Source organism: Procambarus clarkii, chromosome 89, assembly GCF_040958095.1.
Source record: "Procambarus clarkii isolate CNS0578487 chromosome 89, FALCON_Pclarkii_2.0, whole genome shotgun sequence".
In the NCBI taxonomy this organism is placed as follows: domain Eukaryota; kingdom Metazoa; phylum Arthropoda; class Malacostraca; order Decapoda; family Cambaridae; genus Procambarus; species Procambarus clarkii.
The window spans coordinates 18,204,350-18,228,371 of NC_091238.1; the positions used below are offsets into that span (position 1 = coordinate 18,204,350).

Genomic DNA, 24,022 nt, shown 5'->3' on the forward strand with positions numbered 1-24,022 from the left:
AAATTGCAGACGTTTTATGGACACTGACTGCAAAGACTTTTGATAAATGTAACTGAGGACTGACAACCCATAATAAATTCTGGAAATGGATAGGAGCAGCAGAGAATAAAAAGTGAGCACAGTTCGGTTCTGTTACTAGACACTGTCCTTTACACTTTCATTGTACGGGTATTGGGGAAAAATAATTGCTTAATTCCTCCTATGCAGAAGATGCCATATCGGCATTAAATTTTAATCGATGAACTTCAAAATTACCAAATCTCAGTGCACTTAAAATGTACATTTGAAATGTTGGAAGTGTTAGATTTGAAAAGGGGGTGGAAGGATTGCAGGTGTAGGGAGAGGTTAGTAGGTATGGGAGAGACAGTTGTGCAAAGAAAGTTTTGATAGTTTTATCTACCCTAAGATTGTACAACCAGTTTGGTATGGGTAAGGATTATTAGGGGTCATTGCAAGTGAATGGAAGATGCAGGGGTATATGGCCAACTTTATTCTTGCACTGTTGGCTTCATCCTTTAGAAAGTTATCATAGGTATTTAAATTGCCATCCCTTCTGGATATTAATAGTACTAGACTGTCATTGAATTGTTGTAGCTACAATTTTATAGTAAGTACTAGTTGTAATACAGTAAAAAAAAATTGTAAGTAAAGTCTTGATATGGCGAATTTTGAACACGCTTGTCACTTGACGGCATTGGAAATTGGGCACCACCCCCATTTGCTGCTACCTTGAAGGTGATCAATGAATCTGCTACCAGGTTTCCCACCAGGCCTCTTGGTTAGTAGAGGGTCTGGTCGACCACTCTGTTCTCATAGGAACCAACCCAGAAGTTTCTTATTGATAACTGGTGTAATGCTCCATCCGTGCCGTATATTGATATGGAGGAAGGAGATTGGATAAAAAAATGACCCTTAATAATTACAGAAATATTGATTGTACTTGTTTCACCCCAACTTATGAATGCGGTCATTTTGCACCTGCCATGTCAGGGTGTTCATGACGTCATGCTTGTGCGCATAGCCTAGAATGATCTTAAAGTGGTCTTATTACCACCACCACCCTTGCTGCTCTTTTTCCCCCCGCTTGGTGGATGCCGGCAACCATGGCCCTGGATCAATAAGTGGCCCTGGCTGCCTGCTGAAGGTAGCTCCTACACCCGTCTTCCTTTGTCTTGAAGGCTGATGTTTTTGACACTTCAGACGTTAATAATTGTACTAACAGCTGTGTTTGATATTGGCAACGTTTTTTTATAGCTATGGTGATGTCAGGTGGCAGGTATGGCGTAATTAAACTAGTAGACTACTCAGACCAGATGTTTGTCCTTTACTGAATCTAGTTGTTTAAACGACTCTAGACCAAATAGTTGTGGTAGTAGTGTTAATTTCTAGATACAATTTAATTTTTTCACTGAAATGGCATCGCTTGTCAGTTTGTACACTGATTAGTGATAATTATATCGCGTAATTAATTATGCCAGGTTCTGGACTACGTAATTGAACGTAGTCCAGAACTTTTTCACAAGTTAACTAGAGTCTCGTGTACCTGTAGCTCTTCACAAAAGGTGGTTGAAAGTTCACATAGTATGCCTTCCTCCAGATAGGCTTGCCAGGAACACTCCTAGTAACATGGGACAGGGAAAAGGTCGAACAGGCGGGACAAGTTTAAAGTAAACGGTTATGAGCCGTGAGAGCTGTTGAATAGGGCAACGGGAGTTTATAAGACTTATCCTGGCACTTGGCTTGCCTTCCTACTAGTCTTTTACTCCAGTAGTGCGGTGGGATAAGTTGACCTGTCAAACGGGAAAATATTCTAGAGTAGAAACGATACGAAATGGGTCTGTTGCATTTAGATTTTATAACTAGTTTGTGTAATTGGGGTTTTGATTTTAAATTCAGTTGTAAAAAGTTTTGAGGAACCAAAATTGATCATAACTTCAATTTTTTAATCATTCTTAGTTGAAATAGCATCAGACTACAGTATTTTCATGATTGAATGCATTTGATCTTCAATATCGGTGTAACTTATTTTGTTCTAGTGAAAGCGCACACAGCTCGAAAGTCTTTTGAGAAGTTAAAATTCTCAATTACCTCAAATTGCCTGTAGGTTAAGCCTACTCACGCAAGCCCTTTATTGGCTGATGTTGGTGAGCTTTAGTTCGCACGAGACACTTGGTCTGCAGTCTTGTACACAGTGTTCTTGCAATGCCTTGTGTACACCCTTGTCAAAGGGGTCAAAGGGCCATAGAGGGTGGGGGGGGGTTAAATGTAGTAATATTCAAAGTAATTTAACAAGTGTCTTTATATTGTAGGGGGTGGGGGGGGAGGGTGTTCTTGCAGATGTTAATGAGTTACTCTAGTTAAGCTTAACATAACCTTTGCCTAGTATCAGTTTATGGTGAAAGTTGAAAGTTTTTTTGATTGCATACTAACTACCTCATTTGCATTTTCGTGAATTTGGTTTTGAACAAATTTGCTGTACGTGAAAGGCATTTGAGTGCGCTTATCGGTTAAAACAAATTGTGGTGCCAAAAAAAAAAATTAACCTAATTTTAAACTTGATTTGTTCAGCATAAATAGTTTAACTATTTTGTAGACTTAAAAAAATGAGTTTCCTATTTTATAGAATATTTTCTGATGGTCTTCAGGCGGATCAGCTTACCGAAGAACAGATTGCCGAATTTAAGGAGGCGTTCTCCCTGTTCGATAAGGACGGTGACGGCACAATCACTACCAAGGAATTGGGCACAGTCATGAGGTCGCTCGGACAGAACCCCACCGAGGCTGAACTTCAGGACATGATCAACGAAGTGGACGCTGATGGTAAGTACCTGGTGTGGGTGTGTGGGTTGATAATGGGGGGGGAGGGGCAGTAAGTGGTTCCCTTGGGAGACATCTCCCGTCACGCAGGGTGCAGTCGCACCTCCATAGATCTACAGTATCATCTGATACTGGTTATGGCTCAAAAGGGCCACCACTTAGGGCTAGTCATGCCCGTGCCACATTTTGGATGGCTTAATCTTCATCATCAATGGTTCCCGATGGTGAGCCATCAGGAACTAGTTGTTCCTGATGCACAGGGATGTTAGGGATGCACAGGTATAACTCAAATGTAGAATACATGAAGTGGTTACAATTTCTAAGCAAAGATTAATAGCCAGTTAGGCAGGGATACGTCGTCAATCGTCTGATAACGCTGTTAATAAAATGACTCGTAAAACACACTCGAAAGTAATTTGAAAATCAATTTTAGATGTTTGTACAAGCTTGGAGAACCGGTTATTTAAGCATTTTTCATAATAAAAATGCAGAAACTGCATTTTATAGTGTATATGGTGCAAGGTGGAGGCGCAAAGGGGTTAAAATAAATTGACGCTAGTTTAGGAATAGGTACGCTAGTGTCAATCTACTGCCCTCTTTCGTGTCCCCGAAATAAGAGCAGCAGTCTTGTAAGATGAAAGGCATAGCAGGAATAGGCATTAATAGGCTGTTTTTTTTTCTTCCGGGATAATGCGTAATCTTGTTTCTGTATAATTAATCTTTCAGAGGGAAAGTATTAAAACCTTTCCCTCTTAATTGTGGCTATTCTTGCTTTTTGAAGTAACGTTGACAGCCTTCATGATAGAGCATGTGTAAGCATGTACTTTATTAATTTAACCAGTTTCACTAAACACCGAGTAATGTTGCTTAAAAAATATAGCTTAAGTTTGAGATCTTTTATATTGTATATTTAATAAAAATTAAATTTTGTAGGCAGATTGGCCGATTTCGTTAGTTAACTGAAAGCAGAACGAGCACGTGGTGAAGGGATATAAATATCGACCCACCACCACTCCATCAGGCTTCCTCTCCCCCCCCTCCCTCACCCCCTCTTCGTCCCGCCAGCAGCAGCAAGAGTAGGCCACTTCTATACTGGCTAAACCTGACATTGTATCTGACGCCATAGGTTCATTTATAGTACTATCTTGGAACTCTGGGTAGCTTTCACATCTTAAGAAAAAAATCAAATTTGCTTGTGATCACACGTTTCTACCTAATCGCCCATTTAACCTATTTATGTAGCCTAAAGCCCTCTGTAAATTAACTCTACCCTTTCATGGTTAAATTTTAATATTCGCCCATATTAGATCGGTAATAAACTCGCCTCTCTTAGATTACTAGAAGTATACTAATATTGCGAAGCCACATCCTCGATTATATCTTTATATAGTTACCTTCCATAGCGGTAGATAACTAGTACCCACAACTACCTGATGTGTCGTTGCTCTTTTAAACAAAAGCGGTAAGAGGGGGGGTGGTGGTGGTGGTGGTGGTAAGTCAGAAATTTGGTAGAGGGACCCCCATGTACTAGCCTAGTGCTGTGTCGTCACATATCCGATACGTCAGCAACACCAGTACTGCAGCAAAGCCGCGCGTTACGGGCGTCTCGATTATGAAGGACAAGAGACTATAAAGAGCCTAGATACGGTAGGGTTGAGTGTGGGCTGTTGCGTTCCACATACTATTGTGTAGTTTCTTGTGAAGTTTTGACTGTTTATTAGTAAAGGTTGATAATTTCTAATTGTTTGTATTACAAACCCCAGCTCCTCTCCCTTCCCAACATTGTGAGAAGGTAAGGCCCTACTGGGAACTTGTTTCTAATAGCGGTACCCGGCCACGCGTTGCTGAGCCACAGCAACCTTCCCCTGTCCTCCCCACCAATCCCCACTCCCCGTCCCCTTGTCCTACCCGCCATTCCCCCCCCCCCCCCCCATCTCCCCGTCCCCTTTGGGAATGGCGGGGAGGACATTACTTAAAGGAACATTACTGAAAGTTCTCGTGGAGGCCATATTGTCTTCCACAAATTTGGTCATGTATTCTTCATGGCTATAGCTGCCTTAAAGGGCGCAATATAGTACAGTTAAAAACACTTGGTTAAAAAACATTATATACAATGTGTAATTATATATATACACGCCTGTACAGTATATTGTATGAGTATATATTGTGTATAAAATACACTAGCTGTATCCGGCCACGTGTTGCTGAACCACAGCAACCTTCCCCAGTCCTCCACACCATTCAGCCCCTTCCCCATTCTCTAGTCCTCAGCATTCCCAAATGATCTGATGTTCCCATCACTGAAAAATAAGACGTTAAACGAAATGAAAGACAACGAAAAATAAAAAAATAAACCATACTCGGGGAAATAAAAGGTATGGTAAACACTGCTAAATTCCAACGCATTGTTTCACAATAATTAAATCAAAATGAAAATAAGTCCATGTATGAAAATTCAATTTCAATTAAATCTGAAACATTGAAATGGAATAGTAACGTGTAGTATAGTGTTGCTCTTACGTGCAACAGATGGCGCTGTTTAAAAAAAAAATTCCTGTCACAGGTGTGGCATACATATTTACTTACAAAATGATCGGTATGGTAAAGACGGCTCAATCCAAATGCAATGTTACGCAAAAATTAAATCAAAATGAAAATGATTGATCAATTGCATTTTTCAAAGATTTTCAATGTAATCGGAAACATTGAAATGGAATCGTAACATATGTAGTATAGCGTGTTGCCGTTACTTGCAACAGCCGGCGATGTTTTTCAATGTTTTTATCTGTCACAGGTGTGGCATCTATATAGTAGGTATATAAACACGGGTATGTATTCAGCGCACTCTACTCTTAACTCCTACAGGGGCATATATATACACGCCCCTAAGACTGCCACACCCCCCTATCAGCTGGAGAAAAGGGGGGGGAGGGAGATTTGGTGTTGCTAACATACATTGAGGCTGCCCACACCCGATAATTTATTTTGTTAGTTACCATAAACCTCTTAAAGAATGGGAATTATTAATTACAACGGTGCAAAAAGGGAAGAATGTTTACACAGCCAACCCTGACCTGGCAGAGAAGGGTAGATTCCTGGGTATTTACACATAAGAATCTGGGGGTCTAATTCCATTAGTGTTTGACAAGATTATCATGAAATATTACGTACTTGAACTAGCTGACTAAGACTAGCCCAGGAATATTTTTAATTAACTTTGCAATACGATCCAGAAGTCATCTGGGCTGACCTTTGAGAAGGCTTCCCGGTTGTGAGCTATGGGTGTTACAGGGTCCTCCAACTTTGTTTAGTTAGAAGACACTTAATTTAAGTTAATTTTAGTTTTTCGTGACGTTTTGAAACTTTAGGCGAATTTTCTGCCCTCTTAGCCAACCAGAGGACCCTTAAAATGGAAAATTTGGGATTTTTTAATTTTCAAATTACGTCAGCCATACTGGCAAACGGCTAAACTCAAACGTAACCTGTAAGAGGCCAGGTTGCATGGACTTTGAACCCCACCGTAAGGTAGCCCTCGTCTAGCAAAGCTTTAGTAATCTAGCGTCTTTAACAATTGTAATTAAATACCACTGTTGGGTCCAGGTAATGGTTGTCTGCGGGTGCAGAGGTCAATCTGCCAAGAACGGTTTCAGGGAGCATCCTCCCCACCTTCCCCCCCCCCCACCCACCACCTGACCCATAGCTCATCTAAGGTGAGAGGGTACGAGGCACCATGTGAGCTGGCTGTCATGTGGGCAGCCAGCCTGGGTGACTGGACGAAGCCTGGGCAGACTTGCCGAAAGGTTACCTGTTGAGGGCCATGATTCTATACTTCTTGCTGAAAGATTATTATATACAGTACTTGTCAAAGTTTACAGACGTATAATTTCCATTTCGTGGTTTTGTCTTGAAGCAAAGGCTGGCAAAGCTACTTAAAACAACTTCATGTATTAATTCACAAAGCTCTGCTTTAATGCAAGTGAGAAGGTTATGAGCGTTTGCTAAAAATTCGTTGTAGTGACTTAAGGGGGTGGTGTTAATAACTGGGTGTAGGCAGCTTTGGCCTGAGACGTGGTGAGGGCTTCGGTGGGTTGGTAGGTCTGGCACGCAGCCCACCCACCCCTACAAACCTCGGCTTATTCACACATGTACAGTATGAAAGATTGCTATAGCAGGTATCTGTGCAGGCTTACCTTGAGGTGCTTCTGGGGCTTAGCGTCCCCTCGGCCCGGTCGTCGACCAGGCCTCCTGGTTGCTGGACTGATCAACCAGGCTGTTGGACGCGGCTGCTCGCAGCCTGACGTATGAGTCACAGCCTGGTTGATCAGGTATCCTTTGGAGGTGCTTGTCCAGTTCCCTCTTGAACACTTAACATACTCTGTAGAGCATATGCTATTGGAGCGCACAGTTTGTGTAAAACTTAGCTGAGTAAAAGATGTCATCTTTTAAAATTTCAGACACAGGGCAATTTGCTATCGGTTGTGGTGACACAGGCCGTGTTTTTATACTATCCTCATTCTAGCATTCAACACTACTGTTCCTTTGGTACTCGAGTTAGGAAGGACACTGGTGATTTGTTCCTACTGTGTCTTTAGCTTAACACCCTGTAATCGGGAACTACAAGGAGGGGGGGGTGGGGGGCGGAGGTGTGCCGGCGCCTTGGTGGATCAGTTTTGGTGGCCCGGGATTGGGGGGGGGGGTGCGAGTTAACAAAATTTTGTAAATTTTGCCACGAGGGGGCGAGTTTATTGGAGTACTTATGATGTGAGTGGACATACCGCCATAGCAGTATGTACAACACTCCCTAATAGGAAGAAAACCCGCTGGGTTGTTCATTTTGTCACTTTGACCATATACAGCTGGGACTTGCTTAACTGTCTCGCGTAAACAGCTTAACAAGATTAACATTCAACCCTTAAAATCTTACCGTGCGGGTGCAAAATGGGGTGGGAGATGTTTTAAGAACGGCATCAATATTTGACAAATGGTATTTACCAAACTCAAACAATGTGAGTTATTATTCTGCACATATTTCTAATGTCTCTCGGGTGTTCGTTATCTCGTAGTGGTCAAGGCGGTGTCCATCACTCGCCACAGATTTTGCCACTTCTCTGCTAAATTGTTTCTATTCCGAATCTCCGTGGATATTTGTATCAAAGAATTCTTGCTATTACTGATTCTCCTGTGGCCACCTCATCTTCGCCCATTGGGATTGCCAGCTACATCCACATTGTACCAGCGTACAGATTCACTGATGCGTTCTTCTATCCTTCTTTCCTCGGTAACCTTGTCACGGTGATATTGCCTGATCTCTCTTAATTTGTAGAGGAGCCTTGGGTATGAAGTACTCAATATGGTCTACTTCAGCAGCCAGCACATTTGCTCGTTCATTTCCAGACTCCAACATGGGAGGGGATCCACAGAAATTTAAAGATTCTTCCGTGATTGGTTAATACTCGGTGACTATCACAATGATTTGTGCCAGATTTTTGGTAAGGCTTTGTAGCGCTGCTTTGGTCAGTGCAGATCACTGCACCGTTAATGCTTCGTTCAAGGAATCTTAAAACCATAACAATGGCGGTTAGCTCCGCTTGTGTTGAAGGCATAGTTCTCAATACGCGCTTTTCCCTCGTTTCCGCGTTGCAAGGCATTATTCCTAATTAGTGTGTGCTGCACCAGCCCTGACAGGGTTAGATGATCCATCAGTGTAGATTTGATCACTCATTTCTGGCCACTATAGATTTCCTCCAGATAATTATGCCTCATTTCTTGAGCTATCATGTTGGACTCTTTCGTTGCCATTTCATCGATGATACTGCACGGGTCATCCACCCAAGGAGGTAACCCCTACAGGCATGAGCTCGCGTAAATATTTGCGTGAGCTCATGCCTGGGAGACACTGGTGGGAGACTCTCCCATCAGTGTCTCCAGTTCGGTGTTCACGAGCGTACTGTCGTCATTAAGTCTACCTCGAACACCATTGCAGTTCCATTGTAAGATAGCGAGACTTTCCTCACCGTGGTTATCCATCGTGGTGTTGGTCATCAGACGTGCGGTGTTATTGGCGAGTGTGTGTACTGGTGTATGTGGTGTTGCACCGCCGTCAGGTATGTGGGTCTGCGGGCCGCTCTAAGAAACAGCCTAGTGGACCACTCTCTCAAGTCAGGCCGGGCTTGGAGTAGAACTACTCCCAGAACCCCATCAACCAGGTAATCAACCAGGTACTTGTGTTACTGTTTGGTGCCAGTGGTGTAAACTCGTGTCGTTGCTCACTGGGGGGGGCAACGATAGCACAGTCTGCCGTTATGTGCCATGGCTCGTGTTGCCTCATCATGCACAAAGTTGCGACCTGCTAGACTCCTGTGACAAATTCAGGCCCTGCAGAATTTGAAGTATGTCTCCCTGGTTCTTCTGGATTGTACATTTGGGTATTTTCAAGTTTATTTTGCTTGGTCATTAATTCTTGCATGAGTGGGTGATTTTTATCACGTGGGTAATTTGCTTCCATATCTGGCGGCATTAGTTATACAAAGTAACGCAAAGACTTGTATAGGTGGTAATGGTACCTAATGGTGGTCAAACACTGGTAAAACCATTGATGCAGATACTAGCAAATTGACGAGGGCAAAGTACTAGTATTAACCATTATACAAAATACAGTAACCCATGAAGATCATTTTAAGATCAGAAATGATGGAACATTTCTGTTGGAATAAGGTGCTTTAATGAAACCCGTTTGTTAGGATAGAAACTAGTTTGCCAAGAATTAAAAAGTTGGTGGGTGTTGCTGCTCCACTTGGCAGCTTCTTTAGTAGCTGTTAACCTAAGGTAGTGTTGGCTCTTGTTCTACCCATGGCCAGCACTTAAACACTGGCGGGCTACATTGTAGCAACGTTTAGATTCTTAGGTTCCCTGTTAGATAATGATGAATTGTTCATAGATTGGTGGCACTAGTATTGTACCATGGTCTTTCATGCACATTTGAAGTAAAGTTACCTGGAGTGGGTTCTGGGAGTTATACTTCCCAAACCCAGCTTGGGAGATTACTTTGTGATAGCTTGAGCCAAAAGTGTTGCATGGAGTGGCCACAGGTCCACGTATCCATTACTGCCGTAGTTTTGAAGTACTGTACTATAGTATGCTGCAGTTGGAAAAGAATTGAATTAGCTACTGCTGTCATGTGACTAGTATCTAAATGGTTAATAGTGAAACGGCACCAGTGAGCTGCAAATGGTGACCTACTCGTCACCAGGGGCAATGATCTTCAATCACAACATGCTGTTTAGTTAAATAAACATGGCAAAATATGTGGATGAGAATATTATAAATGTAACCAACCTGTTATCTAAATGGGAAAGATACAGCTGAATGGTGTATTACTAGATTGGAAGAATGATAATCGGCGAGTGCAACCAAATGTTGAATTGTCCAGGGTAGATGGTGGGTAAAGCATTGTCCTGGGTGTCCCCGAGCAGATGACACTGTGCCCTTGCTGCCTAGGGAGGTTGGGGGGGGGGGGGGTTCGTACTACCAGACAAGGTGCCAGCCGCCATACCAACACCGCGCCCGCCTCCACGTCCTCAACACACCCCCTCTTCCGCCCCCCCCCCCCCCTCCCTACTCCCCTTCGTCTCCAATACCACCTGCCACCTCGGCCCTTACAAGCGTGGTCACTTAAACCACTGTTAATAAATGGCAAATCAAACCGGTGAAGATTAACAGCGCCAAAACTTCAACAATACCGCTTAAAAGTTGAAACAAATTTGGTGATCATTGCCCAACAATGAGTCTTGTACACCTTGGCTCTACTCGAGCCATGTCAGCCTAGAATATGGACAGATGTTAGCCGTTTTGTCTAATATTTGAAGATTAATGAGATAAATGAGATAGAGGGCAGACAAGTGTTCGGCTGGCAAACCTAACTTTTACCTAAAGTGTCCTGGAAGGTGTTGTATGAAAACTCTTCTAGAGGTAATGTATTGCTGCTAGCTCTACGGATATTGGACTGGCAACTGTTGTCAAGTGAGGCTGTCAATCTTTCTTTAATGATCCCACCACCAGACGTCGCTCCTATCATTCCACCACGTATAAAGTAAAAATAAACTAGGTCTGTCCCAGGAAGTGTTTGCTATATTTGAACAGTTCCAAAAGTAGAAGTCGGATACAGTACTAAATTGTAGATTACTAGTCTAACGCCGCCACTTCTTCTGTCTCGTCTTTTTCTTTTTTCTCTTGTTCCTTTTTTTTTCTTTTCTTTCTGGCCTAGCGATCCAGGAAAAGGGTCCTCTCGTGCTCCCTCACAATCTTCCTCCTCAATTCTAACTAAAATTTGCTATGAAACTGCCCCTATAGCCCTCGATCACATTTCAGAAGACGAATAAAGACCATAGCCAATATGGGTATAGCCAGAGACATATCTCGCAGGAACATTGTCTGCTATTATGTGGGCACTGTACATAATTTGTAAACTGACAGGTCTTACCCAAACAATTGGGGGGGGGGGGGGGAAACCTCCAGGAAAGTGCCTCCCAGCAAGGCCAAGGGTGCTGGACCTGGCTAATGGCTTTGATCCACACCAGATGGGGACTGGGGTGGGGAGGCCATTTCCAATAACAATAAAAAGTTGTAAAGTCAACCTTGTAAACCATATATGGCTCTCCAAACTGCCTTGTTGTAAACAAAAATCTGGGGAGGGGGAAATAAGACTGAAGGAAAATTGGAGAACCATGTAAAATTCCATAGCAGTTTTTTTTTTCTACCTACTATTTCTATTTCTCAGAAGGGTATTCTGATAGTGAAGACTAAATACCAACAGGTATCAATAAGAAGTCCCTCGTGTACCATGATACTAAATATATCAAGTTGAATACCAATGCTACTGAAGACTTGTCTTCAGATTTTATCCTTTAATTCCCCACATACTGTACATTCTCTTGACTGTAAAAGGAAATGTATAAAACATGCAAATAATTATTGAACATTGGTAAATTGTAAGTACAGTATTGTAACTTGTCTGTCTGGTCTGGTCCCCAGCACCAGGTGGTCCTCACTAGGGCTCTTTGCTCTAGTGACCGATTATGTAGCTTCACAACTCTCGAAGCTGCCAAAGTTTTTCCTAGTATTTACCTTGACACAGGCCAAATCTTCCATGACAAACTACTTGTATATTACTAAAGAACTGTTTATGGCAATTTAGGGCAAAAATAGATTGATTGTACTTGGATAAATGCATAAAATTGGACAACTTGCTGGTTGTATTTGTGCAATGCCTTGAACACCTTGGGAAATGTTAAATTCATTTAAATGTTAAATTCTGGGCTGTAGGAAACTCGAACCGTGGTGAGGCCGAAGCTCTATTGACTGACCTATTAATGAGTAGTTTGTTTCCAGAAGCGGCATCCTGCTGCCAAATTGGAATCTTGGATTTTCCCTGACTACTGAAGTTCAGAGGAATTAGATTCACAAAATTTTAAGTATTAATACTGTTGCTGTTCAATTTTAAAGTTTGTAATGGTTTTCTTGTTTAGGGTTTGCATCACGGTACTTGCCCAAAATGATCGGGATAATTCCTTTTCAGGCAATGGAACGATTGACTTCCCAGAGTTCCTGACTATGATGGCGCGCAAAATGAAGGACACAGACTCTGAAGAAGAAATCAGGGAAGCCTTCAGGGTGTTTGATAAGGATGGCAATGGCTTCATCTCTGCGGCTGAGCTTAGGTGGAACACTCTTCCTAGTTTCTCAATGTTAAAGTACTGTACTGCACTATACTGTATTAATACCAGCATAAATAGTGGGATGCAAATCTGCTGAAGGTTCTTTATTAAACTATTATTAAAAGGGTTGTAGTTGCTGTGTGGTGGCAACTGATAATGCAACCCGTTCTCGCAAATGTAATAAGTCAATATTGACTTATTAAATATGTGCATAGGTGACATACTTAACATAATAGATACCCTTAAAACGATTCATAGAAAACACCGACCTTACCTAACCTTGTTAGTATCTTAAGATAAGCATCTTATTGCTTCGTAATTACAATTATTACCTAACCTATAATAGGTATAGGTTAAGTAATAATTGTAATTACGAAGCAATAAGATGCTTATTTTAAGATACTAACAAGGTTAGGTAAGGTCGGTGTTTTCTATGAATCTTTTTAGGGGTATCTATTGTTTAGTATATCACCTATGCACGTAGTTAATAAGTCAATATTGACTTTACGAATTTGCGAGAACGGGTTGGATAATGGTGCATATTTCACCTAGGCACGTGATGACTAACCTCGGGGAGAAGCTCACTGATGAAGAAGTTGACGAGATGATCAGGGAAGCAGATATTGATGGTGACGGTCAGGTTAACTATGAAGGTAAGTAATGTACCATTTAACTGCATTCATTCTCTTGGTAGCCTTTAAGTTCCCACATTTGTTTGGGTAACCATTCAAATGCAGTTGAACAATTAGTCGTACGGTTTTGTGAGCTATTAGAAATGTTGAAATCATTAAGCCAAAAGCAAATGGGGTGAGGGAATTGTCTTGGCACTTTGTACGTTTTGTAGTTATGTGAACTAGCCTATCGATGCGAGGGGGGGGTGCTTGCTTTTGTACTTGCTGCTAGCTTGTAGGGAAACATAGCCTTCTACAAAGCTTAAAGCAAGCAGTGTGGGGGCCACTCATCATTTTTGTAAGAATTGGGGTGGTATTTATTACTTGATAAAAGCTAGTGCCTGGTTTCAGTGTGGCACATTAATCAGTGATATTGATGATCAGAACTCGATTGGATGACTTTGATAAACTTGAATGGTAGCTGGTGTAAAGTGTAGTTCTGAGCATAGGACATAAATGGAACCAAATACTGTAGTGAATAAAATTTGAAATTGCTAAATCTGAAGGCAATACGATTGTGGACTTGTGATCAGAAGGCCTATGCGCTACTCATGCCCATGCCACCTCTTGGGTGGCTTAATCTTCAATAAATTAGAAGGGGAAACACGATCCAAAAAAATAGGTGCGACTTCGAAATGAAGTAAATCTGGTGCAGTACTGAGGTTTGTATAGAGAAGCATTAGCAATAAGGCCAATCATTTTCAGCTAAAGTTGCCCTTGTTAGACCTAATTAAGATTTTGCCATTAAATTTTGGTAGTCGTATTAAACTGTGGAAATAAAAATAATTTTATTTAGGAAAAATACATAGTTGGAGTTACAGTACAAACATTGTTTGATTTAAAGAGGTTGTACATAAAATACCTAAAGCCACTAGTATGCATAGCGTTTCGGGTGAGGTAGGGGGAGGAAATATTCACTTAAGAGATTAAGAAAGCTTAATTTACATTCTATAGAAAGGTAGAGTAAATGGAAATGATTGGAATATGGATGAAGGTATATTAATAAGATTCAAAATATGAACAAGATACAGTAGAATATAAAACAATGGCTACCAGATTGTTAAAAGTAATTGGTAAATATTGGTTGTGGATTTGATACAAATTAATAGGTAATATCTGAGATTTATGGATTTAATAAAACGTAAATGGTTAAGTGGTTATAAATTGGGGCTGCCTTGCATGGACCAATAGGCTTTTGGCAGTTTCCTCTTGTGCGCATGTGTATTTATAAAGTACTGGATTAAAAAAGTTATGTGAAGGTGGGATTGGGTTAGAAATACAGTACTTTTAAGTAAGAATTTTAGGTAAATTGACTAATTTCATGGCCTTAGTTCTCAATGGTGTTGCAACCTGTAGCTTTATCATAGCCTCAACCCATCTGGCATGCTTGCATACATGACATGTCTTGCATGAATTTGCCTACCCATATCATTAATGTATTGTAGTTGCCATTTTACTTTTAAAAGTATTGCAAGTTTAGGAGCTAATCTGCATCTTTACATTTCTCTTTAAATTATAAATTTTTGTTTGATAATTGTGCATGTCAGTGCTATAAGCCACTTCCTGAATGGAAGGAATTTATCCTTTAAGTTTCTTGCAGTTCGGATATAACTGGTAGTCACTTTGTTAATTTAAGTTTTTTATTGCTTAGTTACATTAACCTTTTGTTGCACGACTTGCACCCAGTAGCCTTTTGGCTTTTTTCTTTGCAGAATTTGTGAGAATGATGACCTCAAAGTAGTGCTTCGTCGCCCTGTACTCCTACCTTCAACCGTGACTCCCCTTCCTAACCTTAGTTTCACCTGTTAGTCACCATGCATTTAGTTGTTAATTGATCTGAAATTCTTGTCTGTCCGGTATAATATACCCCTACTAGTCATGGGGCATCATGGACCCTCCATTTCTACCTGCCTCTAAAAAAAAAAAAAAAAAAAAAAAAATCTTGGGAACTTCAAATGGTGCATGGTCTTTGCTTTGCTTCGCTTCATACACTTCCTATTCTCATCTCCTCTCGTACTTACTGTCGTAAGGTCTGACGCACAATCTGCCCCCCCTCTTTGTATTTCAAAAATTAACTTGCCGAGTCTAGGCTTTGGCCCTGCTTATGTCTTCCCATCTTTGATTTTATTTTCCTTGGCAAGTTAATGTATAAAAGACCATGAAACTTTAAAATGTGTAGCTTTGTTTTGTTTGGCAAGTGTATTAAACGGCAAAATTTTAATGTATTTGTAAAGGTAATCAAATTTGATATTGGATTGAGTTGAGTATGGAAAAGACTGCATTGTTACAATGTTATATTTTAATATTGCAAACTATGCTTTGACCATTGCCGTTTGCATTAGCTCGTGTGGAGAGAAATTGGTTTTCCCTACAAAAAATTAGTATTGCCTCGGTTAAAAACACTAATGACTTGGTATTTACAGTATTTAAAAGCAGTTTGTTACATAAAAGCCACTCTTAAATGTTTTATTGGCAAGTCTGACATAGCCTTCCCGGTTTGGTGCCTTCTTTTGATAATTACCTTACCTTGGCAAGTCTGATTTTCTATAGACGTTTGTTGGGCTGTTTGAAGATTTTCGCTTCAAACACACTTCAGTTTTCCTAGGCTGTGATGAAAGGATAGTTTGGAATCTAAGATATTTGATGGAGGTTGATTTGTTTTCAAAAGATTAAACTGTCTTTATCAAATTTTGAGGCAATAGACTTTAGAAATGCGTTGTTTAGTGTTGCCATTCTATAGTATTTTGCCTGCTGCCATCATTTCCATCGCTAATCATTTTAAGTTACTTTTAATCCATGCATTAATAACACTTAAAAGGTTACATTAGTGTATTAATAATCTTACCTTTATGCATTTTATTCCTAATCAGTCTTAATTATAGTACTAACTTGCCAGGATTTTGCATTTGCCAAATCCGTGGTAGTTCTTTCTTCAAACTTCTAATATTTTGGCAATTCTCTCCCCTACAGAGTTCGTCACAATGATGACTTCAAAGTGAAGTGAATGCGCCCATTAAATATTGTAAACAAATTTCAAACGAACAGTTTTTCTGCTTTCCAGTTTTATCTTGTTAACAGAACTGCTAAAACCCATTATAATATAAACGAGTCACCATACTATCTCTTACTTTCTAAAATCTTGTATTGCCTTTTACACTATCTGGCTCTTAAGCGCTACCGTCTCAAACTACCACCACCACCACTCTGCCGCTGCCAACACCGCCACCACCACTATTACATCTATTACTTCGAGAACTAAGACTGCTGCTATCAACACAACCACCCTGTACTGCCGACGAAGCCACTATCACAAGTCAGTCAGTAGCAGCGATGATGCCATGCCTTCGTCAGCAGGCGTGGGAGGGTGTGGAGGCGCTGATGGGTGTGCCTGAAAGGCAGCGCCCCCCACCAGGAGAAAACGACTCGTCGCCCATAGCGGTAGCGCAGTTATACATGGGTTGGTTGTTCTAGGGACGCGGTTCGGGTGGCTGGCCTTCTATAAAACATTAAATATTTAACCATTATATATATACAGTACATATTACCTAGTAGAAAGTATTTGGATGTGGGGAGAGGGTTTCTTTGTCAGCGTCATAGACCATCTTAGTACTGCTGTTTTATTCCTTTATGGGAGAGAAGTGTTGCTGGGACACCCGAGGCCGAAAAAAGTTTTGTAATTTACAGTGGCGTCCATTGTGGAAAAATTAGACCTGAATTGACGCAGTTGGGATGATCAAAAAAATGTAAAATTGATATCCCTTGTGATCCAACTACTTAGCGACGAAGGCTCGTCTCCCCCATACCCTCAAGTGTTAAGAATTATATCATCACATCTTTAAACACCTCGGAGGACTGCCACCCATATTCGTGTCTCAAGACCACTATGCTCTTTCTCTCGTTTTTATTATTCTTGTTCTAAGTGAAAACGGAAAGCTAGGTTGGTCAGTTTCAAGGAACTGTCAGCAATTATTTTTTGTTACATTTTTTTCTGCAAGATGCATTGATGAGGAATCTTGAGTCCCGCCTGACCTCACCTGACCCGAGGTCGGTGGTGGCCATGTTAAGGACCCGTTTTTTTTTAATTCCTCTTTCTTTTTATATTATTGAATGTTCGCAAGTAGCGACAATTTTTGTATTGTTTGTCTGAAAGTCAATTATACAGTAAAAAAGGAAGGAGAGGGTGCGCTGTATTTTTGTGTTGATTGAATGAGATAGATACATTTACGTATCATACTTCTTGTTAGCTGTGTCTTTGTCAATTTTCTTAAAAGAATAGCAAATGTATACATATTGCAAAAACAAAAATGAACGGTTGAAAATTTACTCTTGTACTACATAATACTAATGTAAGTCACGTCGCATCTGTTTTATTTATTTTAATTTTTTCCTTATTCATCTCCCATGTTTTAGGATGCCACTGGATGCTGCAGCACTCCAACCAGTGAGCCTGACCACTCATGATTACCATATGCCATGCTCATTAATGGTTATGTAGGAAAAATATGGTCCCTTGAACCAAAAATTGCAACATGTCACAATTTTTTCCTTTTATCTTGCCAGATGTGGCATTGTTGGATTATTTTTTAGCTTGTCTGGGTCTCAACAGTTGATGGAAGGTTTGTAGTCGTGCTTCAGTTTTGTTCATATTGCCCAGGGTGGTAACCTTAGCAGTGCCCACTCCTTCGCGTGATGCTCCTAGCCATGCCCACCAGTTTTGAGTGTGGGCAAGGGCTGGCGATGTGTGTTTCTGGGTGGTGGGTTAAGCCGGGTTCCCACCCTGCAGGCCGGTTTAGATTAATTTGGGGGAACCTTCTATTGGTGGTGCGTGGCGGTAGTTCTGTTGTGTATCTACCAACATTCTGACACGCGACCAAACTCCGCTTCGCGATGAACATTCCTTTAACGCTGCTATGTTTGTGAGGGGGGCGTGGCGCTGTATGTGTATGGATAGTGTGCCGCGCCACCCGTCTTGTTTTAAGTGTGGTATGTGAGGTGAGCGGGCTAGTAGCTGGGAGAGTTGGAGGAAGACTTGAGTTTTGGTTTGTCAGAGGAAGGTGGGTAGTGGGAGGTTGGTCCTGGGATGGTAGTAACTGCTGCTGCCTTGGCTGACTGCTGCCATAACCACCCACCCCTCACCCCAGCACCTGCTCCTGCCATCACCATTCACCCAGGGCTACATTCACTGCTCTCCCTGCTGCCCCCGCACCCCCAAGCCCTCAGTTGGTGAGACCCGGTGCTGCAGGAGCGTTTCCCTGCCATTATCGCCGCCACCCAGCAGCAGCGCCACTAGCTCGAACACTGCAGTAGCAGCAGTATTCGAGTGTTGTTGTTGTCCGTGGGGATGATGACTGGTGGAACAGCTGTGCCGACCGGCCGCCCCGCACCGCCCCACCCACCCACCACCACCTGCACCAGTATGGACGTTTTATCTATAGCCGTTTCGTGTGTTGGGCCTGCTGATTTTTTTTCTATTGGAATTTGTGGTATATAATTTCTCCTGCCCCACTGCTGCTGCCGCGAGCGTCGTGCCACCGCCGCAGCTGCAGCAAACCCTTGGCTGCCACAACTGTAGATTGGCCCAGTCGCTCTAACAATGCCGCCGCACGTTATCTAATGTGTCCTGGTGTGGGTTTGGGTGGGGTGGTGGCTTCAATCGCACTTTTGCCTACGTTCGTGTGGGGGTGGATTTGTGGCTTCAGTCGCCCTTTTACCTACACCAACCAGGTTTGGATGTGGGGGGTGGTGGCTGTAGGCACCAAGATGCTCTCACTTGGCATGTGTGGGTGGGCGGTTGCTAACACCATCTCCATGCTCTAGCCTGCTGGCACCATGTGTAGCGTGTTGGTCTGGCCCCGGCGTGTCCCACGGGGTAACCCCCCGTCATGCCCCCCGCCTCGTCTTGTCCCGCGGCCTCTCCCCACCCAGGCCCCGGCGCGGTGAACGCTCCTGGTGGACCCCGGGGGTGGCGGGCGGCGGCGGACGGGCAGTGGGCGGGTTGTACTAGATTTGTTGGTAGTGGTGGCGTGCGGGCGGGCAAGCGGGGCCGAGCCGGGGAGCATCTTACAGCCGCTTCACCCCAACCACCAGGACGCCATTAGTAATTTGAGGACCTGATGTCATGTTGTATTGAATAAAAAAGATCAAGAAAGAAGCGTTTTAAATGTCCTATATTTGCTGGAGTTGACTAGTTTCTAAACATGTAATGAGTTGTCTGTACAGTGCACGATAATGGCTTGAATTACATAAACCTGGGAGTAATCATTTTATTGTCAGTAGGAAATGATTAGGTTAATTGGCATAATTACTGATGGTGCTCTACCTAAAATTGCGCAATACGTAAAGAGGGACGACTTCTCAGTGTGAACATATCTTGAATTATTTTCTGGTGGATATTTGTGATTTGACACAAACTAGGAAGATGCTACATAGATGTAATAAAATTCTACAAAAAAAAATTATAGTACTTGCATTTTCCCGATTTATCATGAAAACGGCCTACATGGATACATAAAGCAAGATACAATACCAGAGATCTAATTACATTTAAAAATAGATTTACTGCCAATATTTTTCAGAATAAGCATAGATTAAATAACCAACAGTTTAATAACTTAACCCTACACAATCAAATACAGTACCTAGGTTCTTGCTGTACTGAAGAAACTCTAAAAGATTGACTTCTCACGTTTTACTTATATTTTTGCATCTAGCAAGACATGCATAGCTACCCTGCCACGTTAGTCATCCCAGCTTGTTGCTTATTTTCTAGTATTGGCATCCGTAGTGAAATATCCACACATTGTACTATAGTGCTTTTCCGGCTTGATGACTTCGTTTAGTTTAGACAATAATTACCGGCTCTACCGGACAACTGACTAAACATGTAAGTTTAGTCTGTATGTCTACAACATTAGTTTACATTCAGAGGTTTACCTCCACTTTCCCGGGTACCCGGTATATAGATTGTTTATTTTAGCTTTACTTAACGACCATAAATTAGTTCCTAATTGGTCGGTAAACTGCTGTGGAAGCCTTGTATAACTGCAGTAGTTTAAACATTTTTAGAGAGCCGCGTTGAGAGGTCAATGTGTTTTAAGACCACGTATAGAAATGTGTACCACATTTATCGATGTATATATATCGATGTATAAAGTGTACTTCATTCTTGGCGTGTTGAATAAAGCCTGTTGCTACTTGACCAATGGCTGCCACGGCCTTAATTTAAGGTCCATCTACTGCACGATGATGAAGCTAAATCTCGAACAAATCCAGATTGTGATGTATTTATAGATATTAAATGATTATTTAATGTTTAATATGGTAAAAGAAAGGAGGAATAAATAAATGGAATTATTAGCCCATTTCTTTGGAAAATTGATCAAAGTTGATCCAGCTGGGTGAGCCTAGAAAACTAGGATATTCATAAACAACTATAGCATCAGAAATAATTTTACATCGCATTTTAATTCATTTAACTTCATAAATGGTGTACCATTAACAACTACAGTATTTTTATAATTTACGAAGTTTTACAAAGTAATATCTATAATTATGCATCACGAAAATGCCAATATTCATATGGCATACTTATTGAAACTGCAAACAGCCATATATAATTTTAATGGCATTAATATACTTTGTAAAATAAATTAGAGTAATCTACCTTTCCTAATGATAGCTTTTATTTTTAACCATGTTTGTTTACTTAAAATGATTACTGGTATAATATCTTGCTGTGATAATTTGCCATTCATAAAACACGTATTTAGGTACGCTGTAACACAGTCTGGGTCTTTCTCAACTCGATCAGGAATTAAATATGGAACAGAAATGATTGAGTGTTTTTCCTGTCACCTACCAAGGTGACCTAATGCTCCTGTTCACCTAGCAGTAAATAGGTACCGAGAGTTAGTCAGCTTTTTGTGGGGGTTGCATCCTGGCGTGGGTCAGTAATTCGACCCTTGGGGAGGAAAAGCTCGATATAAGGCTTACGATATATATATAATATATATGTATAGTCAGGTTGAGTGACAACACGTTTTCCAGCGCCCAGGTTGTGTAGTGGAGAAAACGTGACTTAAATACGGTTTACGTAAAGCTACGAGTGCTCCAGAGGTGTGGTGGCGTGGACGGTGTTATCATTCATAATTTCTTACTTATGGTGTTCTTACGAAGATTCGGCTTCCGTACACTGTGCTGAATCGCGACCGTAATCGCCAAGAAGGCGATAGGAACGAGAAGCTTTGTAAGTAGTTGCGTAAATACTTGGTGAAACCGGTCCCAGATCTAACTGACGCTGGGATCGTCTTGGTAGACTTACATATGTTGCTTTCATCTTACTTGTCCATCCTCGCTCTCACCTTAGTTATATGCCTGTCCCCTTCTCTTCTATCTCACGACTTGATAATGGTCCGGGACGGACCGAAACGTCGTTTTTCTCATTTTCTGATTCGTGGTTTGATCATCAGGTGGTTTGATCATCTTCAGCCACGTTGTGATTCATGGCCTGCATATATTGCCACTGAGAGGTGTCTTATGGTAAAGGCGAGCAGACGGGCTACAACCAACCAGTGACGGGTTACCATTTACTGTTGGGTGGAGGTGGATTGCTTTGGTTCACATACATAAACTTTAAGTCGAAAGGCTTGGTAAATCAAACGCAACACGTGTAATAATGAAGATGAATAACGTACTTATACACTAGCAAATAAAAAGACGTAAGGTTTCCTCAGGCTTGAATTAGATTTGCCTTTTAACATATTCCACAAATCTGATGAGGTGTGAACGGGAGGAGTGCGGCAAGACAGATAGCCCTGTGTTATCAGCTGTGTTGGTCTCATGGCAGAGGAACACAGCGCCTCAAAGCAGCAGTAAAGAGATGTCGCAACACCATTTTTGCTTTGATCAAGAGCTGGGCGGCCAGTAACTGGCGCAATGATACGTGATCACCCACCCAACGCCCTCATCACACTCCCCAAGGCCCGCATAGCCTCGCCTCCCTCGGGAGGGTATAGCATGGTGAGGCCCCTCCATGGTACACATAAGAATAATAATAATATTTTATTTAGGAAAAGTACATACATAGCTGCAGAGTTACAAACATTCTGATTGATTTATAGATAAAGCTAGTACATACAATACCTAAAGCCATTAGTACGCATAGCGTTTCGGGTAAACACCCGAAATTTATCGTGCCTAATAGCCAGAACCCCACTACTTAGCCTAGTATGCAAGGTCTAATTTGCCTAATAAGCCGAAAGATTTTCATTATTTTTAAATATTTAACATTTTTTTCTAACAATAATAATTATTATATTAGGACCAAGAATTACTGACTTAGTTATGTTAGGTTAGGATAGGTTAAGTTAGGTTAAATACACGTTTTTCAGTGTGTGTTTTACTTTAGTTTTCAACAATGATTATGGACTATAGTATACTTGCTGGTTGGTGTGTAGACTACTGTCATGGCCTTGTAACACCCCCCAGAGGTTGAGGAGCCATAATACAACCATCACCACTGCCCACACCTCCCCACACACCTGCCTCAACCTGCTGGTGTTGCTCCTTTACACACAAGTTATATTCAATTAGTCATTTCCAATACGCAGTATCCACCGACGGAGTCATTGACTAGACCTAGAATCAGTTCACTTAAAGATATAATCACTGGAGCACTAACTCCGGCCAGAAGACCCTCCAATAGCAACAGGTGGACCCATTGTGCGATAAACACCATCAATACATTCGATATAACAGTCACTGAAAGGGGTGTCGACGAAATACATGCAGACTTGTCAGCACTGGAGAAATGCCCGACAGACCACTGGAACATTATCTAACACAGTGCACAGTTACAAACCCATTAAGATTTCAACAGCAGAAGTTGTTAAACCACATATGGCAAAATCTTACTGAAGCGACCATACGAGTCATAAATGCTCATAATCCGCCCAAGTAAAACAGAAACAAGCAACACTTAGTGGGCCAGCCAAAGGCTTAGGGGCCCCGCGTAGGAATATCCCTGAAAAAAAAACGACGGAGTCAGCATATTCCCATCACTTTACTGGGGCACGTAAACTTCTCACCATACCAGACACTAACGCTGAAATCGGTTCATTATTTTATATTAAGTTCAGTATCCGATGAAATTAGTCTTTGTGGTACACAAATAAATACTCAGTAACAGTGGTCGTGTTTGTCTACAGTGACAATACCCGCATTCACACAATAACCAACAGTCGTACCACATTAAAGGTCTGTCGGAACATTTACGCCGCAGACGCACGCCAACAGGGCACCCATCGATCTTATTATTTAAGTGACATTAATGACGGAAGAGACAATCTTCTCAGATTTACAAAGTGCCTCGCAAAGCCCTCGATCTGTGGACCTCGTATCAAGACGGGTAATGGGAGCTCATTTGTGACTGAATGGTGTAAGTGGAGGACAGGTGGGTCCCTACGTGAATTTAAAGTGTACCTCATAACCTCTGCGCGTACGCCGGACGACTCAAATAGAAAACGGAACAGAACGTCACTTTTGTGAGTCGATTTCATTTCAAATTACGTCCAAATTTGGCCATAGCGCTCATACGAGCGAAAAGTGACGTTATTTTTAAGAGGACGGGTTGCTCAGCCTTCTGCCAGCGCCCTGATCACAGAAATCACTGGGTGCTAATGAGCTGATAGCGAGGAGGGGGGGGGGGATAGATACACAAAGGTATACCCCCATTTATCGTAGTAGATACACAGTTTACTTAGTATACTTGCTGACTGGTTGGTCAGTAAGCTATAGTGTGTCGGGCTTGTTACCCGCTAGAGG

The 24,022-nt window shown here is 41.7% G+C and overlaps 2 protein-coding genes across 7 annotated transcripts in view; one reads left to right on the top strand and one right to left on the bottom strand.

Moving 5' to 3' along the window:
* LOC123773355 (calmodulin) overlaps window positions 1-17,559 on the top strand; it is a 28,058-nt gene extending 10,499 nt beyond the window's left edge. The window contains exons 2-6 of one of the 2 annotated variants that reach the window (XR_011225838.1): window positions 2,646-2,820; window positions 12,392-12,533; window positions 13,083-13,183; window positions 14,914-15,005; window positions 16,172-17,559. Coding sequence is in view for 1 of the 2 variants with exons in the window: in XM_045767032.2 (XP_045622988.1) it covers window positions 2,646-2,820; window positions 12,392-12,533; window positions 13,083-13,183; window positions 16,172-16,200 (447 nt within the window). In the remaining variant the exon portion in view is untranslated. The remainder of the gene's footprint in view (window positions 1-2,645; window positions 2,821-12,391; window positions 12,534-13,082; window positions 13,184-14,913; window positions 15,006-16,171) is intronic. The other variant, XM_045767032.2, reaches the window with a different exon arrangement.
* Window positions 1-24,022, bottom strand: part of LOC138359177 (uncharacterized) — a 271,321-nt gene that overhangs the window by 201,979 nt on the left and 45,320 nt on the right. The window lies entirely within an intron of this gene.